Genomic DNA, 21,521 nt, shown 5'->3' on the forward strand with positions numbered 1-21,521 from the left:
CATACTTAGATGGATAAAGATGGTTTTAGAAAGAAAAAGAATATGCATTTTTTTCAAAGGTTATTTAAACTCTAAACTCATTGATGAATTAATAATAATAAATAACATGGAATTGTATTCCAAACTATACAAATGTTTTCTTGTTGAAACTGATAATTGGGTGCGTTTCTGATGGAATTAATTGTTTAAATAATTATAAAATTCCGTTTTTAGATATTAAAATGATAGTTTTCATTTACAGATTAAAATATTACTTGTTTCTTTTAGGATTTTTTGTATTATAATTATTTGTTAGCTGAATTGTTTTGGGTTAACATGTTGTTTTCTTGGGAATTATTTATAAATTGTTAACATTATGCTTTTAGAGAAATCAGAAACTTAGAAAAGCTCCTAAAAGCTACTGAGATCCCATGAATAAAGGAGGAGTGATAAAAGAAAGAGAAAATGGAAATGAGAAATCCATAAGATGATAATTAATAAACACCATGTCTTAATAACATAACATATAAGATAAGAGTCTTTAAACGTATATTCCTTCAAACAATTATAAGCTGTCTTCAACTTTACGGTCAAACTACAATTATAAAGAATTAACAATTTATAAGTCATCACTGACATGAAACAGGGTGCTTCAGTGTGAATAAACCAAGATCAAAAGAAATGAGGTTCCACGTTAACCAAGCTGAGAATTTTCTGGTTTTACAGTGATATGATATTCAATATCAAGAGGATGGAGAAAAAGTATGAAGAGGATTTATCAATTACCCTTTCAAATGCAGCTCCTCGGGATTTCACAATGCCTTCACCGCAAATACAACCCAATAGAAGTTAATGAAACTATATATGAAGAGTTTCAAGAAAATGCAACTATGGGACAACAGAGCAACCCATCTCATGCTGAAAAGAGACATCAAACAATATCTAACAACAACTTAGAAATCTTTGTCAACAATTAAACGAACCCACTCCTAAAATGCCATTGAAAATGTAAATAAAACAAAATAAATTAAAAATGAGATATTCATAATAAAATTTCAACGAGTTGAAACTTGTAATTTAGAAGTATTACGATAAGCCAGTTTAGATCCTCACCAATGACTAGGTGACTGGGTAGCTTTCTGCAATGCCTATTTTAAGGTTAGGCTTCCGGCAAAAAGATAATAAAAGACTGCTCTCATGTCAAAGTTTCTCATACATATAACAACCCGCAAAAGAGATTAAACAATCCAAAAGATATGTCTCAACAGAAATGGAATGAGATCCTAACAACTTGTTGGGAAAGTACTGTTTTGCCTTCTATTCTATGCTCAACCATTACTTCCTTTTGCCTTCAAGAGTTCAGTCATAATCATCAAAATACTTAGGCTTTGTGATATGTCTTTTGGGCTTGCTCTTTGTTATTGGGCTGCTCATTTGTGCTTTATCATGATCTTTTGTTGCCTCCTCTTGGGCATTTTACTTTTGGCCTTCCTCATTTTCCCTTGTGTCTCTTGAAGACTGTGCAACATTGCTTGGACTGGATTCTTCAATCTCAACAGCACCACCATATTCATCATCTTTCTTTTTGGAATAAAGAGGACATATGCCGCATTCTTTTATTGTCATATCTACCCACACATGATAATTATACGGACTGATCTCAAAAGTGAAGCTGCGAGCATCACAGAGCCTAAGGCTCATGCCTCTCGCCCTTAGGGACACCATGTTAAAATTCCATAAGAATATGTGATCTTCATCAACACATCTGTATACATCATCCCATTCGAAATAGCTTTTTAACACATCATTATTTGGAATGATCTGCGTGCCATCATTATCAGATTCAAATTTTAGGCTATAACCAAAAGAACCATATCTACCACCATTCGTATCTAACACTCCAAGAACCACACACAAAGCGAAACCAGTGAGTCTATCATCGCGGTAGAAACTTAAATCTTCATTTATAGTCACTGAATGTCCCTTCCCACGAAAATGGAACCAACCAGGAACTGCACTCCCTGGAAAACAGAAGAACACACACCTATATCTATCGTCGGTCATCCTAAGCCTTGCATCCTCCTCAATGTTAGCACGACCACCTGAATCCAGCTGTTGAGCATTGGTGAAATGAAATTTGAATACACCCTCTTTGGAATTTGAGAGGTTCCGAACAAGAGAATTTGGCATCACTCTTCTAATGGATGGGCAATCCAATGCCACGAGTTGTTTTAGAAATGGTGGAATCTGTGGGATGCATTCAAGCTTTTTGCAGTCGCTTAAATCAAGCGATTTCAAGCTTGAAAGATGAGCAATGCTCTCAGGAAGGCTCACGATTCCACTACCACGCAGTGACAGTTCCATTAATGACGTCAAGCTACCAATGTGTCTTGGAATTTTTGTTAATTTGGCACACCACGAACAATCAAGTTTAGAGATAAGCTTCAGATTAACAATGGAGTTTGGAAGTGACTCGAGATCAATGCACCCTTGGAGCTCCAGGGATCGAAGATTAACCAAATTGTCAGCCGTAGATTCTAAGTTAATGTGAGCAAAAGTATGAGCTGGCTCCGTGATCTCTGGGAAGGTCCTCAGGCTTGAGCAACCATACAAATCAAGCTTCCTCAACTTCAAATTGAAAATGGTGCTTGGAAAAGTTTGAAGTGAATTACAGTGGGTAAGGTCTAACTTGCATAGTCTGGTGAGGCTTCCAATGGAAGATGGAATAATCTCAAGATTGCAGCAACGGCGCAAACTCAGTTCTTGAAGCCCTACCAAACGGCACAAGGATGAAGGTAGTGCCTGTATGGCAGTGCCGTCTAAGATGAGCACCGCTAGATCTTCCAACGTGTCCTGAATCTCGGGTAAATTTTTCAATTTTGAGCAACCACGGAGAGAAAGTTTCTTTAGGAATTTCATATCAGAAAGGTCAAATGAAAAGATTGTAAGGGAAGAACAGTCAGAGAGATCTAAATGACAGAGCCTCTTGAGATTTTGAAAGTTTGAGGGCACACTTTGTTCGAGTATTATCGACACTCTACATTGTGAGTATATAGTATTATTACCCACTTCTTCTTCGTTATATCTGTCAAAACTAATTGAGGAAATTTCACTGGAAGTTGGGAAAATAGTATGTTGAGCATGTTCTCTAAAAGTTGGACGTTGACGGTTCAGTTTCACAAAAGGGAATATTGAGAAAGTTAGACGTTGACGGTCCAGTTTCACAAAAGGGAATATTGAGAAAGTTGGACGTTGACGCTCCAGTTTCACATGTTGACTGGTTGAAAACATTTCAAGCTCCTTACAGTTGGAAAGAAGAATCAATCCTGGTGATGTGGATAAAATGTTGCTGGGAATATTTACACTTTTGAGTTCATAACAATTATCTAAACATAAACAACTGAGCTTCCTGAGGAATATCGTAGAGTGTACTTGAATCAACTTTTCACAATCACTCAGAATTATTTCTTCAATATTTGGTGACACAGAAAGGTCTGGTATTCTAGTAAGTTTCAGAGATCCAAACATGTTGAGCCTTTTCAACTTGGGTAAATTCTGCCACAAAAAAGTAAATGAATCAGGTAACAAATAAAAACTAAAATAAAGTCTATGCAATTTTATCTATTTTTCTTCAGTAAACTGTTAGTTACATCATCTACTGAGTTTTTATCTTACATAAAAACTTTTGTTAAAAAAATCACAGTGAACTAACAAAATTATGGTCTCTATAAATTTTATAGTTATTATAAAAATTCACAAAATTTAACGTATTTTTGTTCCCTACCTAATATTACATTTACATCCTCATAATTTGAACCTAAACTTATTATGTATTGAAAAACTTATGATAGTAATTTATAATTGATGACAATGTCGAAATACTTTATATTCTGCATGTATCAACTGACAAAATAAAATGGTGTTTTCTGAGAGTTAAAATTAAACCTTAGTTAAAATAAGTCCATCTTTCCATATTTTATAATTTGTTGTATATTATATTGAAGTTTATGTTATAAAAAATTACTTAATTAATCGAATAATGTGGAGAAGGCACAAAGGAATTGCAAATGAAAACCTGTAGATGTATAATACAGAAAACATGGTTGTTGAAATTATTTTTATGTTTGAAAGTCTAAAACACAAAGGAACATAGATAACTTGAAAAACCTGATCTCCTTCCCAGAGTTGTTCGAGATCGCAGCCTGGCATTTCGAGGGTCACTAGATTTTGTGGGCAAAAGTTTGGAGGCCAAAATCTTTGAGGGAACTCGTTCCAATAAAGAATCTTTAGAGTGTCTGGCAGATCTACAAGAGATGATTCAAGAGACACTGGTTCGTAAAATGTGTAGACCATGAGCATCCTAAGATTGTCCATCTTTTCGAAACTTTGTGCATGTACTACAACTTCATTTACTTTGCTCGTATCTAGTAATATACACTCTATTGCATCTGACCCCTGAAAGTAAATCAATGTAATTAGAAAAAAAAGCATGAAATGTTGCGTTTCAGGATGTTTAGTGACAGCTCAGTAGTTTGCAGCTTTTCACAAAGTAACAACAGAATATACCTTGTTCTTTCTTAAAACCTCACAAATTTCCCCAGCATCAAACAATCGGCTGCGGTTTTCAGGATGCTGAGGACACTCTTTACGAACAATTTCTTGACCCATTTCTTGTATTAGATCGTGCATCACAACTCTACCATCACAGACAAATATTAGGCCCCTATCTTTGAGAATATCCATTCCAATCTTAGAAGAGAAACCACAGTCAGCAAGTGTTTCTGCTACCACAATCTCCTGGCGTCCTCTATAAAAGCAAGCTATGTCAAGAAATATATTCTTCTCCTCCTCCTCCAGCCCATCATAACTTAATTTTAATACATTGAAAATATCAAAATGTTGGCCCTTTTCCAACTTTTGCAACTGACTCTCCCATGCTTCTCTTGTTCTGCCATAAAGCAATGACCCCAAAATCTGGAGAGCTAACGGAATCCCTTTTGCATATCCCAACACCTCTACTGACAGTTCCCTGTAAGCAATTTCTTCTGGAGAATTTTGTTTAAAAGCATGTAAACTAAAAAGTCTCAGAGAATCATAAAAATTCAACTCCTTAACTTCGTAGATATCATCAGCTCCAGCATTCCTAAGCACTTGTCTGTCTCTACTGGTCATAATGATTCTACTGCCCTGCCCAAAACTATCACTCCCTCCTATTAATCTTTTAAGTAGAGCAGAATCGGTAACATCATCAAGAATGAGGAGAACCTTTGTTCGTTTGAGCCTTTCATTGTAATATGGTGAAGAAGAGGATTTCTCTTCCTTTAGAAGCTCAGACAGATATTTTGTTCTGATACTGTCTATTTCATCTTTTTTTATTTTTTCTTGAACGTCTAAAACAAGGCTGCTGGAATCAAACTGCCATGCTAATTTGTGATATATTTTATTACAAATTGTAGTTTTTCCTATTCCTCCCATGCCACAAATTCCTATGATCCGAACATCCGGTGACTCAAGATGCAACAAGGACTGAATTCCTTCAATATTTTTTTCAATGCCGATGATTCCTTGATCATAACTGATGGAATAACGATTCAATTTTCTCAAAATATCTTCCACAATTTCTTCAACAAGTGTGTGTTCTGGCCTGGCAGATGATTTAGAAAATAAAGTGTAACTATTCAAGCACAAAAGCTAAACTAAACTAAAGAAAAATTCTACAGTAACCGTTTGTGACTTCTGATACTAGGGAGCAGACTTGTAGGTACAAAGTTAAGCTATAACATGTGATATGGTTCAGATCTATGACCGACAAATAGAAATGAAAAAAAAAACACTTGATTTATGGTGAGATGAACACAATTTTAGTAAATGAATAAGAGATCCTGATTATCTTGAAAGTGCGTGTAACAAATAGAATGACCTGGTAACTTTTGAATCCCAGCCTGAAAGTCCAGCAGCTTCGGTTAGAGAATCCTTCCATCCTTGCACTTTGTCCATGTCCTGCTTAAACTGCTGCTCATACTCATCGAATGCTTTTTTGTATCTTTGTTCCTGCTTCCTAATAGTTGATGGATCCACCTTGTAGAAAACAGGTATGACATCCCTACCATATCTCTTCTTGCATTCAAGTATCTTAGTGAGTTCATTCAAGCACCATGTGGAAGATGCATAGTTTTTGGAGAAAACGACGACATAAATCTTTGATTGTTCTATTGCAGAGAGGAGTGCAGGTGAAATTTCTTGGCCCCTGACTAATCTGTAATCAATATATGCTTGAATGTTCTTCCTTTGCAGCGCTGCATAAAGGTGACTAATGAAGTTGTCACGTGTGTCTTCCCCTCTGAAGCTGAGAAACACATCATGCTTTGTTAGAGAAGCAGACATGGCCAATGATGAAGAACTTGCTGACATTGGAATCAATTTTCTCTCCTTTCTCTGGAATTCTCAGATCCCTTTGTTTTGGAAAAGTCTTTCAATTTTCTCAAAATGTTCTGTCAGATACGAAACATTGAGTCAATGGAAGAGTCAACAATTCGCAGAATATTAAGGTGCCTAGCTTTATACCATTCATACGCATTAATGCGAGTAGATTCTTCAATGTCTTTACTCAATTTGTTTCTTCAATACCTTTTACATATAAAGAATCGGATTTATTTAATATATTTTAGAAAATAACCAGTAAAGAGAAAACTAGGTTAAAATGACTAAATGAATAAAGATAGTGTCTCTAACTAAAGACGTGTTAGAGTAAATTGAGGACAGGGAGTACGTTGTGGAGGAGCTCACAGCGGATAGCTTCGACGGCATCGACATGGCGCTCTTCAGCGCCGGCGGCTCCATCAGCAAGAAGTTCGGCCCCGCCGCGGTGTTATTTGCTTGTACATCATAATGAATATAATTATAAGAAATAATGAACGTTTGTGGTCTTTTGTTCTACTTCGCCTGTTATTTCATAACAGTAACTTTTTTAAATAAAATAAAAAAAATATTTATTTTTAAATTTAATGGACTTTTAAACAATTTGACTATTATACACCGATAAAAATAAATTTTGGAGAACAAGTAGTATAAATAAAATTATTTTAATTATGAATTATTTAGATTATAAATTTAATAAAAAAATTAATTGTTAATTAGATATTAATTTAAAAACTATTTAATAATAATAGAAATTAATTTAGTTATTATATATTAATTATTTTTTTCTATAATTAATTTTTATTTCATATTTTTTTATATTAATTTTTATTTTATAATTTTATAAATATTATATTGTTATTATGATATCTATACTTATATATTTTGGGATTTTCCACTTTAACTGTTCTAGATTATTTTCCTATTTTATTCTTGTTTAATATTTTGTTTTATTAATAGTCCCACACTCCATGCAGAGTTAGTGAGCCGTGTAATAGACTACCATTTCGCGTGGTTCGGGGGACACTTGAGTTACTATCTTTTTTTTCATTGTTAATTTTCTTCATATTTCATTTCTTTTATTTATCTTTTTTTTCCTATTTCTTTAATGTATACATTTTTTTTTCAATAGAGATGTTTAGTTTATTTTATAAATTAATAACTTCAATTTCTTTACTCATTAAGAATCACATTGTTAAAATATTATATTCTTCAATAATATTACATTTGATTTATTGTGATAAAAAATATAACTATTTAATTATTTTAAACATATTTAATTAAAAAAAATATAAATAATAAAAGATTAACACAAATAGTAATATAAATTTTCTATTTAGTTTTTTCCACATTTTAATATAATAAAATAATAAAATAAAAAATCTATCTCATTTTCTATTAAATAAAAAATTCAAGATATTTTCTAAATTCTTTTCCTATTTTATCTTTACTTCATATTTTGTTTTATTAATTTATTTTGGTTATTTATACCTATATATAGAGGAGATTCTCCATTATAAATGTTTTTGTTTGTATAAATTTATTTTTCTATTTTATCTTTATATCAATATTTCATTTTATTATTTTATTTTGGTTATTTTGTTATTTTATAAATACTTAAATTTAAAACTAAAAAAAATAGTTAATATTAAATATTAAATTTGAAAGAAAGGTGTACTACATTTATTATTCCTAAATACTCTCCACTATTGTAACAGTTTTAAAATTTATTTAATAAACAGTTTTTATGATTTTCCAGTACACATCAACCACTTACCGTACTTTTCACTTTCTCTCTCTTTCATCTTCAACTACCTACTTTCCACATTCTTTTTTCTACCGTACTTCTCATATTTCATGAAAAACTGATATATTATAAAAAAAATATATAATAAAATTAATAAGAAAAAAAAGAGAAAATTAGAGAGAGGAATAAAACTTATGAATAAATTGATAGTATGTTTTTCATGTTTTATTAATAGTTATAAATTTTCAATTTTTATTGTGTTGTAATATGTGAGTTTTTAAAGACAAGCAATCAATCTTTTCTTAAATTTTATAATAAAGAAATATCACATAAGTTCATTTGTAGATAAATTAATATTGTTAACAAATATGAAATTTACTTGAAATTAATATATCAATAACATATGTTCATCTTATTATTTATTAACTTACTTTTCTTTACTTTAATTAGTTTGATCAAAAAATAGTATTAAAAAAAATATAATTTTATTTATAAAATTATTTACAATTTTAAAATTGTCTAATTAAAAGTAAATATAAATATTTAATTTTTATAAATTTTTAAATAAAAGTAAATATAAATATTTAATTTTATAAACTAAAATGTTATTCCATAACTATGATTTTATTTTTATTGGTGATAATATGCATTTTAAAAAATTATTTAATTTGATTAAAATTTATATTTAATCAAAATAAAATAAAATTGAATAATTGGTAGGTATTACTACTGTATTAGCTATGTTTTGATAAAATTTATGTGTCATCTTACATGTGCTCGTATTTATTAAAATGAACTTAAATTTATACTAATAATATGAGTGAGTGAATAATAATATTTTTTATTCAATCTTAATATTAAACATAACTATATATAAATAAAAAAATAAAAAATACAGATTTATCTCTTTAATTGTTTTCAAAATTTTTCTTATTTTATAATTTTTTAATATATATAAATGATAAAAATAAAAAAAATACAGATACACAATTACGAGAGCGCTTGGTAATCTTACAGGTCGTTTTTGTTTTTTTTGGAAAGTAACTTACGGATAGATATTCGGAAATGTTCAGAAATCACTTATCAATTCTAAGCAATAAAAAATTAATTATTTATATTGCAAATGGATATCCAAAATGTTAAGGGGAAAAATATTCCATTCTTCTGATATTGGTGCGGTTAGCAGTTTTGTTACATGCAGTGAATATTCTTTTTATTCTAGTTATATAAATCAGGAAAAAGAAAAACTATTCTGACGACCGTTTTTCACATTATAATAACCGTTTAATAACTCTAAATAATAATAAATATTAAATTATATTATCTAATTAAAATATAAATTAAATTTTTTAATCAAAAAGTAGTAAAACTGATTGTAGGATGGTTTTAACTGTTAGCTCCTAATTATTCTTTTCTAATAAAAAAAAATACCAGTAGCTATTCAAAATCGTAATAACAAGTTTTGACATACGTACTTTTGGCAATTATTTTAATAGCTGAAAATGATATTTGTAGCAATTTTTAATTACCACAAACTGTATGTTAAATCCTAAAAAAATAGCATTTTTTTAGTTCATATATAATAACATTTTCATAAAAAAAATTAAAAAATCTCCGGCAGCCATTGGTGTTAATTATTAATAATTTATTTACAATTTTTTAGATATTTTTTTTACAATAAAAACATTTAATTGAGATTGAAACTTGAATTCACACTTTTTGGTAAAAGAATAAGAGATTTCATATAATTTTTTTATTAAATATTTTGTATAGCACTGAGAAGAAAAAAAATCTCATATATATAATAACATTTTTAATGTAAGCAATAAAAATTATGAATATTCAAAGTCGTGTAATTACGTAAAAGAATCAAGTTGATTTTTAAAAGAACTCACATGATCAGTTTTAATTTTGACGATAAAATATATTAGTTATATATATTTATTCAAAATTTCAATTATACTATGCATTTATGGTTTTATGCTTTTAGAGGAATCAGTAACTTGGAAAAGCTCCTAAAAACTAATGAAATCCCATGAATAAAGAAGGAGAACAACTGTAAGTGAAAAATCAGTAAGATGATAATTAATAAACACCCTCTCTTAATAACATAACATAGGAATCTTTAAACAATTATAAGCTGTCTTCAACTACAATTATAAAGAATTAATAATCACAGGCCAACAGCATTTATAAGTCATCACTCACATGAAACAAGGTGCCTCAATGTGAACAAACAAAGATCAATAAGAAAAATGAGATTCCACTAACCAAGCTGAGAATTTTCTGATTTTCCAGCTCCATGCACAAACCTAATACAATGATCTGATATTCAATCAGCATTAATTGGCATAAACTGGTACATTGTCGTAAAACTAGGAATATGAGGTTCCATAAGATGGAGAAAAGTATGAAGAGGATTTACCAATTACTCTTCCAAATGCAGCTCCTCAGGATTTCACAATGCCTTCACTGCAAATGCAACCCAAATATGCTAAAGAAGTTAATCAAACTATATATGAAGAGTTTCAAGAAAATGCAACTCTGAGACAACAGAGCAACCCATCTCATTCTGAACAGAAACATCAAACTATATCTAACAATAACTTAGAAATCTTAATCAACAATGGAGCGAACCCACTCCTAAAATGCCATTGAAAATGTAAATAAAACAAAATAAATTAAAAATGAGAAATTCATAATAAAATTTCAACGTGTTGAAACTTATAATTTAGAAGTATTGACTATAAGCCAGTTTAGATCCTCACCAATAAAAGACTAATTAGCAGAAGAGGAAGAGACTAGTTGACTGGCCTTCCTCTTCCTATCTTCCTTTGTTTCTCTTGAAGACTGTGCAACATTGCTTCCATTGGATTGTTCAAAGTCAACAGCACCACCATATTTATCATCTTTCTTTTTCGTATAAAGAGGGCATATGCCGCATTCTTTTATTCTGATGCCTGGTTTTCCAAAAATTGATTTGAAAGTTGGCAACAGAGAGTGATAACCATACGGACGGATCTCAAAAGTGAAGCTGCGAGCATCACAGAGCCTAAGGCTCATGCCGCTCGCCCTTAGGGACTCCAAGTTAAATTTCCACACGAATGTGTGATCTTTATCAACACCTCTCTTTTCACCATTCCATTCGAAATAGCTGTTTAACACATCATTATTTGGAATGATCTGTGTGCCATCATCAGATTCAAATTCTAGGCTGTAACTAAAAGAACCATATCTACCTTTAACAGAATTCGTATCTAACACTCCAAAAACCACACACAAAGCGAAACCAACGAGCCTATCATCGCTGCAGAAACTTAAATCTTCATTTATAGTCACTGAATGTCCCTTCCCACGAAAATGGAACCAACCAGGAACTGCACTCCCCGGAAAACAGAAGAACACAGACCTATATGTATCGTCGGTCATCCTACACCTTGCATCCTCCTCAATGTTAGCACGACCACCTGAACCCAGTTGTTGAGCATTGGTGAAATGAAATTTGAAGACACCCTGTTCGGAATTTGAGAGATTTCGAACAAGAGAATTTGGCATCACTCTTCTAATGCATGGACAATCCAATGCCACTAGTTGTTTTATAAATGGTGGAATCTGTGGGATGCATTCAAGCTTTTTGCAGTTGCTTAAATCAAGCGACTTCAAGCTTGAAAGATGAGCAACACTCTCAGGAAGCTTCACGATTCCGCTATCACACAGTGACAGTTCCATTAATGACGTCAAACGACCAATGTGTCTTGGGATTTCTGTTAATTTGGCACACCCCGAACAATCAAGTTTAGAGAGAAGCTTCAGATTAACAATGGAGTTTGGAAGTGACTCGAGATCAATGCACCCTTGGAGCTCCAGGGATCGAAGATTAACCAAATTGCCAAATGAGGAAGGCAGTTCTTTAATAGCCGTAGATGTTAAGTTAATGTGAGCAAAAGTATGAGCCGGCTCCGTGATCTCTGGGAAGGTCCTCAGCCTTGAGCAACCACGCAAATCAAGGTTGCTCAACTTCAAATTGAAAATGGTGCTTGGAAAAGTTTGAAGTGAATTACACTCGGTAAGGTCTAAGTTGCATAGTCTGGTGAGGGTTCCAATGGAAGATGGAATAATGTGAAGATTGAAGCAACTGCGCAAACTCAGTTGTTGAAGCCCTACCAAACGGCACAAGGATGAAGGTAGTGCCTGTATGGCTGTGCCGTCTAAGATGAGCACCGCTAGATCTTCCAACGTGTCCTGAATCTCGGGTAAATTTTCCAATTTTAAGCAACCACGGAGAGAAAGCTGCTTTAGGAATTTCATATCAGAAAGGTCAAATGGAAAGATTGTAAGGGAAGAACAGTGCGAGAGATCTAAGTAACAGAGCTTCTTGAGACTTTGAAAGTTTAAGGGCACACCTTCTTCGATTTCTGTCGACACTTCAAATTGTAAGTGTATAGTATTATTAGCCACTTCTTCATTATATCTGTCAAAAGTAATTGAGAAAATTTCACTGGATATTGGGAAAATATGAACTTCGGGTGCACGACAAGTTAAAGTAAATGAGAAATTTCCACGTTCATGCCCCAGTTTCTGATGTGGGGATCTTGAGAAAGTGTGACGTTGACGCTCCAGTTTCACATCAGGGAATCTGGGTAGACTGGTTGAAAACATATTAAGCTTCTGACAACAGGAAAGAATAATCAATCCTGGTGATGTGGATAAAATGTTGCTGGGAATATTTACACTTTTGAGATTATAACAATGATCTAAACATAAACAACTGAGCTTGCTGAGGAATATCGAAGAGTGAACTTCAATCAACTTTTCACAATGACTCAGCTTTATTTCTTCAATATTTGGTGACGTAGAAAGGTCTGGTATTCTAGTAAGTTTCCGAGAACGACTCAGGTTGAGCCTTTTCAACTTGGGTAAATTCTGCCACAAAAAGTAAATGAATCAGGTAACAATGAAAAACAAAAATAAAGTTTTAAGCAATTTTATCTATTTTTCTTGAGTAAACTATTAGCTACATCATCTATTTCTATTGAGTTTATATTTTACATAAAAACCACGGTTAAAAAAATCACGCTGTGAACTAACAAAATTATGGTCGCTATAAATTTTATAGTAATTATAAAAAATCACAAAATTTAATGTGTTTTTGTTTCCTACCTAAAATTACATCCTAATAATTTGAACCTAAATTTATTATGTATTAAAAAACTTATGATAGTAATTTATAATCGATGACAATGTCTCTGAGAGTTAAAATTAAACCTTAATTAAAATAAGTCCATCTTTCCATAACTTATTTTATTAAATACATAATTTGTAATTTGTTGTATATTATATTGAAGTTTATGTAATAATAATAAAAATGACTTAATTAGGTTTTAAGTATCTAGTAAGACATTTTTAATTAATTTGTTATTAAATTTTTTAATTATTTAAGTACTCAAAAATTTTATATTTCCAATAGAGTATATGTCGTTTTTAATTTCTGAGTTAATTGGATGATACAGATATTATCTTATCGTGTTAAAAAATATTAATAACATAAGTTCATAGATGATTTTTGTTTCTTTCATTGTATGTTGGTAAGAAATAACAAAGGATAGTTGTATTTATCCAAAGTCTTTTCAGTAAAAGCAATCAAATATACTTGTAGTTATATACTTACAACAATATCATTATATTAACAATAAAACATTACATTTATTAACATGTAAGGACAATATACTAATCAGGTCACTCGGCTAATGAAAAAAATTAAATAACATGAAGTTATTTGAAAATATAAAAGTTTTGAGTATTCGGTGGAATAAAAAAATTAATAAAAACTCACCAAATTTATAAGATACTTTTAAAACTTAGTTAAACCTACAAGTTTTCATTATATGCAATTAAATATTATAAAGATTTACCACATATAAGTTGAATGTTTAAACATAAATTTCTTCACGGGAGTTTCTTTCCTCTATCTTATAAGTTTTCTTTGTTTCTTTAATATTTTTTACATGCCTTCTATCAATGTATTTTTTTTTGTGATTTTAAAATATTATTAAAGATAAAATATGAAGATAGGGTAAATAAATTAAATATAATTTTTACTTTTAAAAAATGATGAAAATTATAACTAAATTATATAAAATTCAATTTTATTTACATATCTACTTTTCATGTTAAAAGGCTATATAAGATCTTGAAACTATAATATCTTAAAAATTTAAATAATAATAATTATTTCTACTCATCCTTAGTTTTTGTTGGTGAAATCTTGATTTTGGGATAATATAACTTAAACTTAAGAAATATTTGGCATTAATGAGCTCTAAACAAATTCATATAAGATATAACATCACTTTCAATTCAAAATCTTAAACTAATAGGTTTGTGGATTTTTTTATATGTAGTTCATCTTATCAATTTCTACCCAGTGCAAGACTTTCAACTCTAACCGATGAAGGGATGTACTTTATGCTTATGGGACTTGTAGGATATTACAACATGTATCATTGCTAAAAAGTTTGAGTGAGAGAGAAGTCAAAGTCTCTCTCCTTTAAAGATATTTGCACAAGCGACAAGAGATTGATTGAGCAAGAGAGAGATCGTATTAATTCTCTCTTCTATGCAATTGTTGTCGCTCAGACAATTTGGAATCATTCAAGCAAATAAGTCTTCTTTTGGGTTAGGAAACAAGGTTGTTCAAGCGAGATAAACTCGTCCAAAGAATTTAACTCTAGTAGTGAAATGTTGTTGTGATGATTTAGCCAAGTGGTTGTATCTATGAGGCTAATGACGATGATAAGATGCATGAATATGTATACACAAGTGTATGATATACTTAGTGTCATACATTGTATGTGACTCAATTGATGACCTTTGTTTTTAGGCCATTTATAGCTTTATTTGGTCCTTTTATGAGTATGTGAGAGAGATACCTAAGATGGTATTATGACCCTAATGAGTCGAAGTATCAAACACAAAACTCATTACGGAAAAGAGATTTTGTGCATCAGTTATGATATGATCACAATTAAAGCATGACAGGTAGAGAAGTTGGGTATAATAGATTCTTTTGAATTATAGTTGAAGATACATGTGTTCTTATTCTACAAGAAAATCATTAAATAACAATTAAATTAGATATTATTTTAGAGACTAAAAAAATTATTGATATCTAAAGTAATTTCTATTATTAATAAAAAATTATAAAATAGTATCTAAATTAGTTTCTAATAGAATATAAGTAATTAATACACCTTGGTAGCTAATAGTTAGATCACAATTAAGACACTATTTTATAATTTTTTATTAATAATAGAAACCACTTTAGATACCAATATTTTTTTTTTAGTTTATAAGATGATATATGATTTAGTCAATATAGTAACTAATTATTTTAGTTTCTAAAACTAATTTCTATTTCACAATTTTTTTGTAGTGTTAGGTGTAATTTAGTATAGTGTGATTTGGTGTGAGAGTATAGTTAGACTTATATATTATATATGTACTATATTGCATTTAAATTATTAGTTAATCCTTAGTGAGTGAATGTGTGAACGGTAAATATCGTACATAATAAAAAACAAATAATATTGCATGAGACAACAGAGATGCCAAGTAGGTTTAGAAAATTATATTTTATTTAGGGTTAATTACCTTTTTAGTCTTTTTATTAATGACTAAAAGTTAATTTAGTCACAAGATTTTTAAAAGTTAAATATGATCTAATTTTTTAAAAAACAATTCAATGTGATTCCTTTTGATATATTACTCTCAATAAAATATTTTTACTTTACTGATTCTACCACTGCACACAGAGTTATATATGTTATTATTAAATTGAATTGTTTAAAAAAAAAAGTTGGAATCACCACATTAAATTGTTTTAAAAAGTTGAGACAACTTTTTAAAGTTTACAGATGAAATTGATTTTTGTCCATTAGGACTAAAAAAATAATTAAATCAAATATTAGTATTTTTGTTATGTATATATAAATAATTTTGAGAATTTAGAGTTACAATGTTATATATATATATATATATATATATATATATATATATGGGATTTTTCATTATAGTCGATTTTTTGTGTACATAAATTTTTTTCGATTTTACTCTTATTTAATATATGTCATTTTATTAATAAAATGAAGTATTTTGTCATTTCATATGATTTACTTAAAAAATAAAATTATTTTTTAATTTTTAATTTTTAAATTTAATATTAAAGTACAGTTTTTATTTTAATGCAAAATACTCTCAACATTTTCATATCAAATCTCATATATAAAATAAAATAACTTATATTTTCAATTATTCTCTGTAATCCATTTTTTGCTTTTCAATTTCGGCTCATCATCCAAAATTATTCTATGTTACATTTCTATCATCGTAAAAATTAAGTAAAAGAGAAAAACGTGAATATACAGGCTCAAGCAAACAGACATGGGTAGACATGGGTTTCCACTAGTATATATAATTTTTTTAGTAATATAATTTTTTTAGTAATGTATCATGTAATTGTAAGCAAGTATGATTATATTAAGTGGGGGCGTTTCAAACAATATCTCTTATAAAGTAAGAAAACAAACACTAATTTGTAAATTTCCCCTCTATAGAGAGCCCTCAAATAACAAAAACAAAAAAACTGTTACTCAAGAAGATCATGTAATGCACGACAGACAATATGGGGAGATATCTATCATTAATAATATGAGTAGACAATACATTCATGGGCCATTAGACGATATGCCTAAAAAAAAAGAAAAGATGCAAACTCTTGTACATACTATTAAATTTATAATTATCTTTAATTAGAAACATGCTGAGTATGATTCTTATCACATATGTATAACTGTGTGGTTCAAATAAAAGAAATTTCAAACCGAATAATGTGGAGAAGGCCCAAAGGAATTGCAAATGAAAACTTGTAGATGTATAATACAGAAAACATGCTTGTATAATTTATTTTTATCTCTGAAAGTTTAGACACAAAGGAACATAAATAACTTGAAAAACCTGATGTTCTTCCCAAAGATGTTCAAGATGGCAGCCTGGCATTTCGAGGGTCACTAGATTTTGTGGGCAAAATTTTGGAGGCCAAGATCTTTGAGGGAAATCGTTCCAATAAAGAATATTTAGAGTATCTGGCAGACCCACAAGAGGCGATTCAAGAGACACATTTGATTTGTTTATTGGACTGGAATAGTAGAGCATTAGCATCCTAAGATTGTCCATCTTTTCGAAAGTTTGTGCATGTACTACAAGAGAAACAAGTTTGTCCATCATAAGTTTGCTCGTATCTAGTAATACACTCTGTATTGCATCTGACCCCTGGAAGTAAATCAAAGTAATTAGAAAAAAAAAGCATGAAATGTTGCATTTCATGATGTTCAATGACAGTTCAGTAGTTTGCAATTTTTCACAAAGTAACAACAGAATATACCTTGTTCTTACTAAAAACCTCATAAATTTCCTCGGTATTAAACAATCGGCTGCGTTTTCCAGGATGCTGACGACACTCTTTACGAACAATTTCTTTACCCATTTCTTGTATTAGATCGTGCATCATAATTGTACCATCAAAGACAGATATTAGGCCCCTATCTTTGAGAATATCCATTCCGATCTTAGAAAAGAAACCACAGTCAGCAAGTGTTTCTGCTACCACAATCTCCTTGCGTCCTCTATAAAAGCAAGCTATGTCAAGAAATATATTCTTCTCCTCCTCCTCCAGCCCATCATAACTTAATTTTAATACATTGAAAATATCAACATGTTGGCCCCTTTCCAACTTTTGCAACTGACTCTCCCATGCTTCTCTTGTTCTGCCATAAAGCAATGACCCCAAAATCTGGAGAGCTAATGGAATCCCTTTTGCATATCTCAACACCTTTACTGACAGGTCCATGTAAGCAATTTCTGCTGAAGATTTTTGTTTAAAAGCATGCAAACTAAAAAGTTTCAGAGAATCATAAAAATTCAACTCCTTAACTTCGTAGATATCATCAGCTCCAGCATTCTTAAGCACTTGTCTGTCTCTACTGGTGATAATGATTCTACTGCCCTGCCTAAAACTATCACTCCATCCTATTAATTTTTGAAGTTGAGCTGAATCGGTAACATCATCAAGAATGAGGAGAGCCTTTGTCCGTTTGACCCTTTCTTTGTAATATGATAAATCAGAGGAATTCTTTATCTCTTCCTTTAGAAGCTCAGACTGATATTTTGTTCTGATACTGTCTATTCCATCTCTTTGTATTTTTTCTTGAACGTCTAAAACAAGGCTGCTGGAATCAAACTGCAATGCCAATTTGTGATATATTTGATCACAAATTGTAGTTTTTCCTATTCCTCCCATGCCACAAATTCCTATGATCCGAACATGCGGCGACTCAAGATGCAACAAGGACTGAATTCCTTCAATGTGTTTTTCAATGCCGATGATTCCTTGATCATAACTGGTGGAATAACGATCCAATTTTCTCAAAATATCTTCCACAATTCCTTCAACAAGTGTGTGTTCTGGCCTGACAGATGATTTAGAAAATAAAGTATAAGTATTCAAGCACAAAAGCTAAACTAAACTAAAGATAAATTCAGAGTCAAGAGGAGTGAACATCATTGAATAGATTCACATATCGATTCTACTTTCGAGTTCTGGATAAAATAAATAAATTAAAAAGTTTAAGGCAAGTATAGGACATTATCTTCGTATATTTGGTTGGTTTAGAAATTGCAAATCAAGATCGCAGAAATTCTACAGTAACAGTTTGTGACTTCTGATACTCGGGAGCAGACTTGTAGGTACAAAGTTAAGCTATAACATGTTAAATGGTTCAGATCTATCACCAACTAAGTGAAATGAAAAAAATAAACACTTATTTATGGTGAGATGAACACAATTTTAGTAAATGAAAAGAGATCCTGATTATCTCGAAAGTGCATGTAACAAATATAATGACCTGGTGACTTTTGAATCCCAGCCTGCAAGTTCAGCAGCTTCGGTTAGAGCATCCTTCCATCCTTGCACTCTGTCCATGTCGTGCGTAAACCGCTGTTCATGCTCATCGAATGCTTCTTTGAATCTTTCTTCCTGCTTCCTAATAGTTGATGGATCCACCTTGTAGAAAACAGGTATCACATCCCTTCCATATCTCTTCTTGCAATCAAGTATCTTAGTGAGTTCTTTCAAGCACCAAGTGGAAGATGCATAGTTTTGGGAGAAAACGACGACATAAATCTTTGATTCTTCTATTGCAGAGAGCAGTGCAGGTGAAATTTCTTCGCCCCTGGGTAATTTGTAATCAATATATGCTTCAAAGTTCTTCCTTTGCAGTGCTGCATGAAGGTGGTCAATGAAGTTGTCACGTGTGTCTTCCCCTCTGAAGCTGAGAAACACATCATGCTTTGTTAGAGAAGCAGACATGGCCAATGATGAAGTGTTTCAATGTTCTCTGCAACTCTCAGATCCCTTTGTTTGTAAGCAACTTGCATATATTCTATTAGGAAGGAAAATATATATTTCTACCACAAATCTACCACAAATTGGAAAAGCCTTTCAATTTTCTCAAAATATCTTTCACAGCTGTGTTCTGTAAGATACGTAGTAATCAGGAAAAGAAAAAGAAAAACATTGAGTCAATGAACTTTTTTCTTTTCCGTATTCCACGATAATTCCCTAGGCACCCTATTATACACTTTCTTATCAACGGAAACCATGTCTGTCCTTTTATAGTTTTATTCCTATAATATCTTTCCATTAATCATCATTATCACTCTTCAACGTTTATATCAAGTGTATTGATTTCATTAACCATGTGTTCTGGTCAGTTCCATTAACCATGTGTTCTGATCAGTTCATAGAATAGTCAACAATTTGCAAAATAATTATGGAATCTAGGTTTATGTCATTATCACGCGTGGAAAGATAGCTATGCCTCCTTAGATAAAATCTGAAATTGATTTTGAATCTCAAAGAAACTTCTTGGTTCTTGCGCCATTTATTAAATTAAAATATTGAGTCAATGGAAGAGTCTAACGATTCATACAGTGTTATGGTGTGTAGTTTTATACAGCATTAATACGAGTAGTTTCTTTAATACTTTTACTCAATTTATTTATTTTTAATTCTTTTTTTTCATACCTTTTACAAATAAAGAATCGTATTTCTTTAATATATTTTAGAAAATAACCAGTAAACATAAAACTAGGTTAATATGACTAAATGAATAAAGATAGTGTAAGAATAACAGGAATAACATTACTACAAATAACAATATATTAATATCAATATGTTTCTTAATAAATTTTACACCCACTGTCTATTTATAAATTAATATATTATAAATATCTAATGATGTTTTTCTGGGTAGCTTATTTCTCTAACATTTAAAAATTAAATTTTTAGATTTTACAAAACATTACATTTTGATTTTAATATTTATAAAATATTTTTTAATTTCATATTTAAAACACAACACTTAGTTGAGTGTGTTCCTTAGTTACTTACCACTCATCACAGCCGCCAAATAACAACCCTACCAACGCCACCACCGTCATGGCTTCACTCTCCGTTTCGCGCCACAGCCACCTCTTATCGGGCTTCCATCCGGCCCGGCCCAAGCCCACCTCGGGGCCCACCAGGGTCCGAATGTCCCTCCGCGATGACGGTCCCGCCAATCGCCGTCGTCGGCGTCACCGGCGCCGTTGGCCAGGAGTTCCTCTCCGTCCTCTCCGACCGCGACTTGCCCTACCGTTCCATCAAAATTCTGGCCTCGCAGCGCTCCGCCGGCCGCCGCATCGTCTTCGAGGACAGGGACTACGTCGTGGAGGAGCTCACAGCGGATAGCTTCGACGGCGTCGACATCGCGCTCTTCAGCGCCGGCGGCTCCATCAGCAAGAAGTTCGGCCCCGCCGCGGTGGATCGGGGTACGGTGGTGGAAGACAATAGCTCCGCGTTTGGGATGGACGAGAAGGTGCCGCTGGTTATTCCCGAAGTGAACCCCGAAGCGATTCAATGCAACGCATCAAAGCTGGAATGGGAAATGGAGCTCTGATTGCGAAACCTAATTGCGAAACCATTATTTGCTTGATGGGACATTTGTTCTACTTTGCCTGATATTTCTTAACGGTAATTATTTTAAAATAAATCAAGAAAAATATTCTTTTTTAAATTTTATGCACTTTTCGATAATTGGACTATTATACATATAGCCACTTATAAAAATAATTTTAGACTGCTATAATTAAAATAAAATACTTTATTATTAAATAAAAATTATATATAAATAGAAAAATCAGTAATTTAAAATTTATTTTAAAATAATATTCATTTTTATAAAACTTTATTTTTTTTCTCTTTTGTCTTCTTTTAATATTTCTA

General features: G+C 31.4%; 3 protein-coding genes across 11 annotated transcripts in view; all 3 read right to left on the reverse strand.

The window, feature by feature from the left end:
* Nucleotides 1–21,521, reverse strand: part of LOC150029236 (vacuolar iron transporter 1-like) — a 71,587-nt gene that overhangs the window by 25,258 nt on the left and 24,808 nt on the right. The gene's annotated exons all lie outside the window — the stretch shown is intronic.
* LOC150029238 (TMV resistance protein N-like) lies at nucleotides 1,003–6,881 on the reverse strand. 4 transcript variants are annotated; one of them, XM_090299253.1, is made up of 6 exons: nucleotides 6,766–6,881; nucleotides 6,544–6,606; nucleotides 5,900–6,470; nucleotides 4,546–5,623; nucleotides 4,147–4,434; nucleotides 1,003–3,534 (listed from the first exon to the last, which is right to left on the reverse strand). In XM_090299253.1, the coding sequence occupies exons 3-6, from the start codon at nucleotides 6,388–6,390 to the stop codon at nucleotides 1,456–1,458; spliced, it is 3,936 nt and encodes a 1,311-aa protein (XP_090155379.1). In that variant the 5' UTR covers nucleotides 6,391–6,470; nucleotides 6,544–6,606; nucleotides 6,766–6,881; the 3' UTR covers nucleotides 1,003–1,455. The 4 variants fall into 4 exon arrangements, with proteins under 4 accessions (XP_090155379.1, XP_090155378.1, XP_090155380.1 ...); XM_090299252.1 differs by having other exon boundaries at nucleotides 6,749–6,881; XM_090299254.1 differs by lacking the exon at nucleotides 6,544–6,606.
* Nucleotides 10,223–21,306, reverse strand: LOC150029239 (disease resistance protein RUN1-like). Of its 6 annotated transcripts, none has more exons than XM_090299244.1 (7): nucleotides 20,649–21,306; nucleotides 19,102–19,527; nucleotides 17,583–18,666; nucleotides 17,156–17,470; nucleotides 10,912–13,066; nucleotides 10,569–10,615; nucleotides 10,223–10,455 (listed from the first exon to the last, which is right to left on the reverse strand). In XM_090299244.1, exons 1-5 carry the CDS (start codon nucleotides 20,696–20,698, stop codon nucleotides 10,922–10,924), a joined length of 4,020 nt encoding a protein of 1,339 aa, XP_090155370.1. In that variant the 5' UTR covers nucleotides 20,699–21,306; the 3' UTR covers nucleotides 10,223–10,455; nucleotides 10,569–10,615; nucleotides 10,912–10,921. The 6 variants fall into 6 exon arrangements, with proteins under 6 accessions (XP_090155370.1, XP_090155371.1, XP_090155372.1 ...); XM_090299245.1 differs by having other exon boundaries at nucleotides 10,223–10,468; XM_090299246.1 differs by having other exon boundaries at nucleotides 19,102–19,593; nucleotides 20,649–21,229.

Source organism: Phaseolus vulgaris, chromosome 2, assembly GCF_051622355.1.
Source record: "Phaseolus vulgaris cultivar YP4 chromosome 2, ASM5162235v1, whole genome shotgun sequence".
NCBI lineage: Eukaryota > Viridiplantae > Streptophyta > Magnoliopsida > Fabales > Fabaceae > Phaseolus > Phaseolus vulgaris.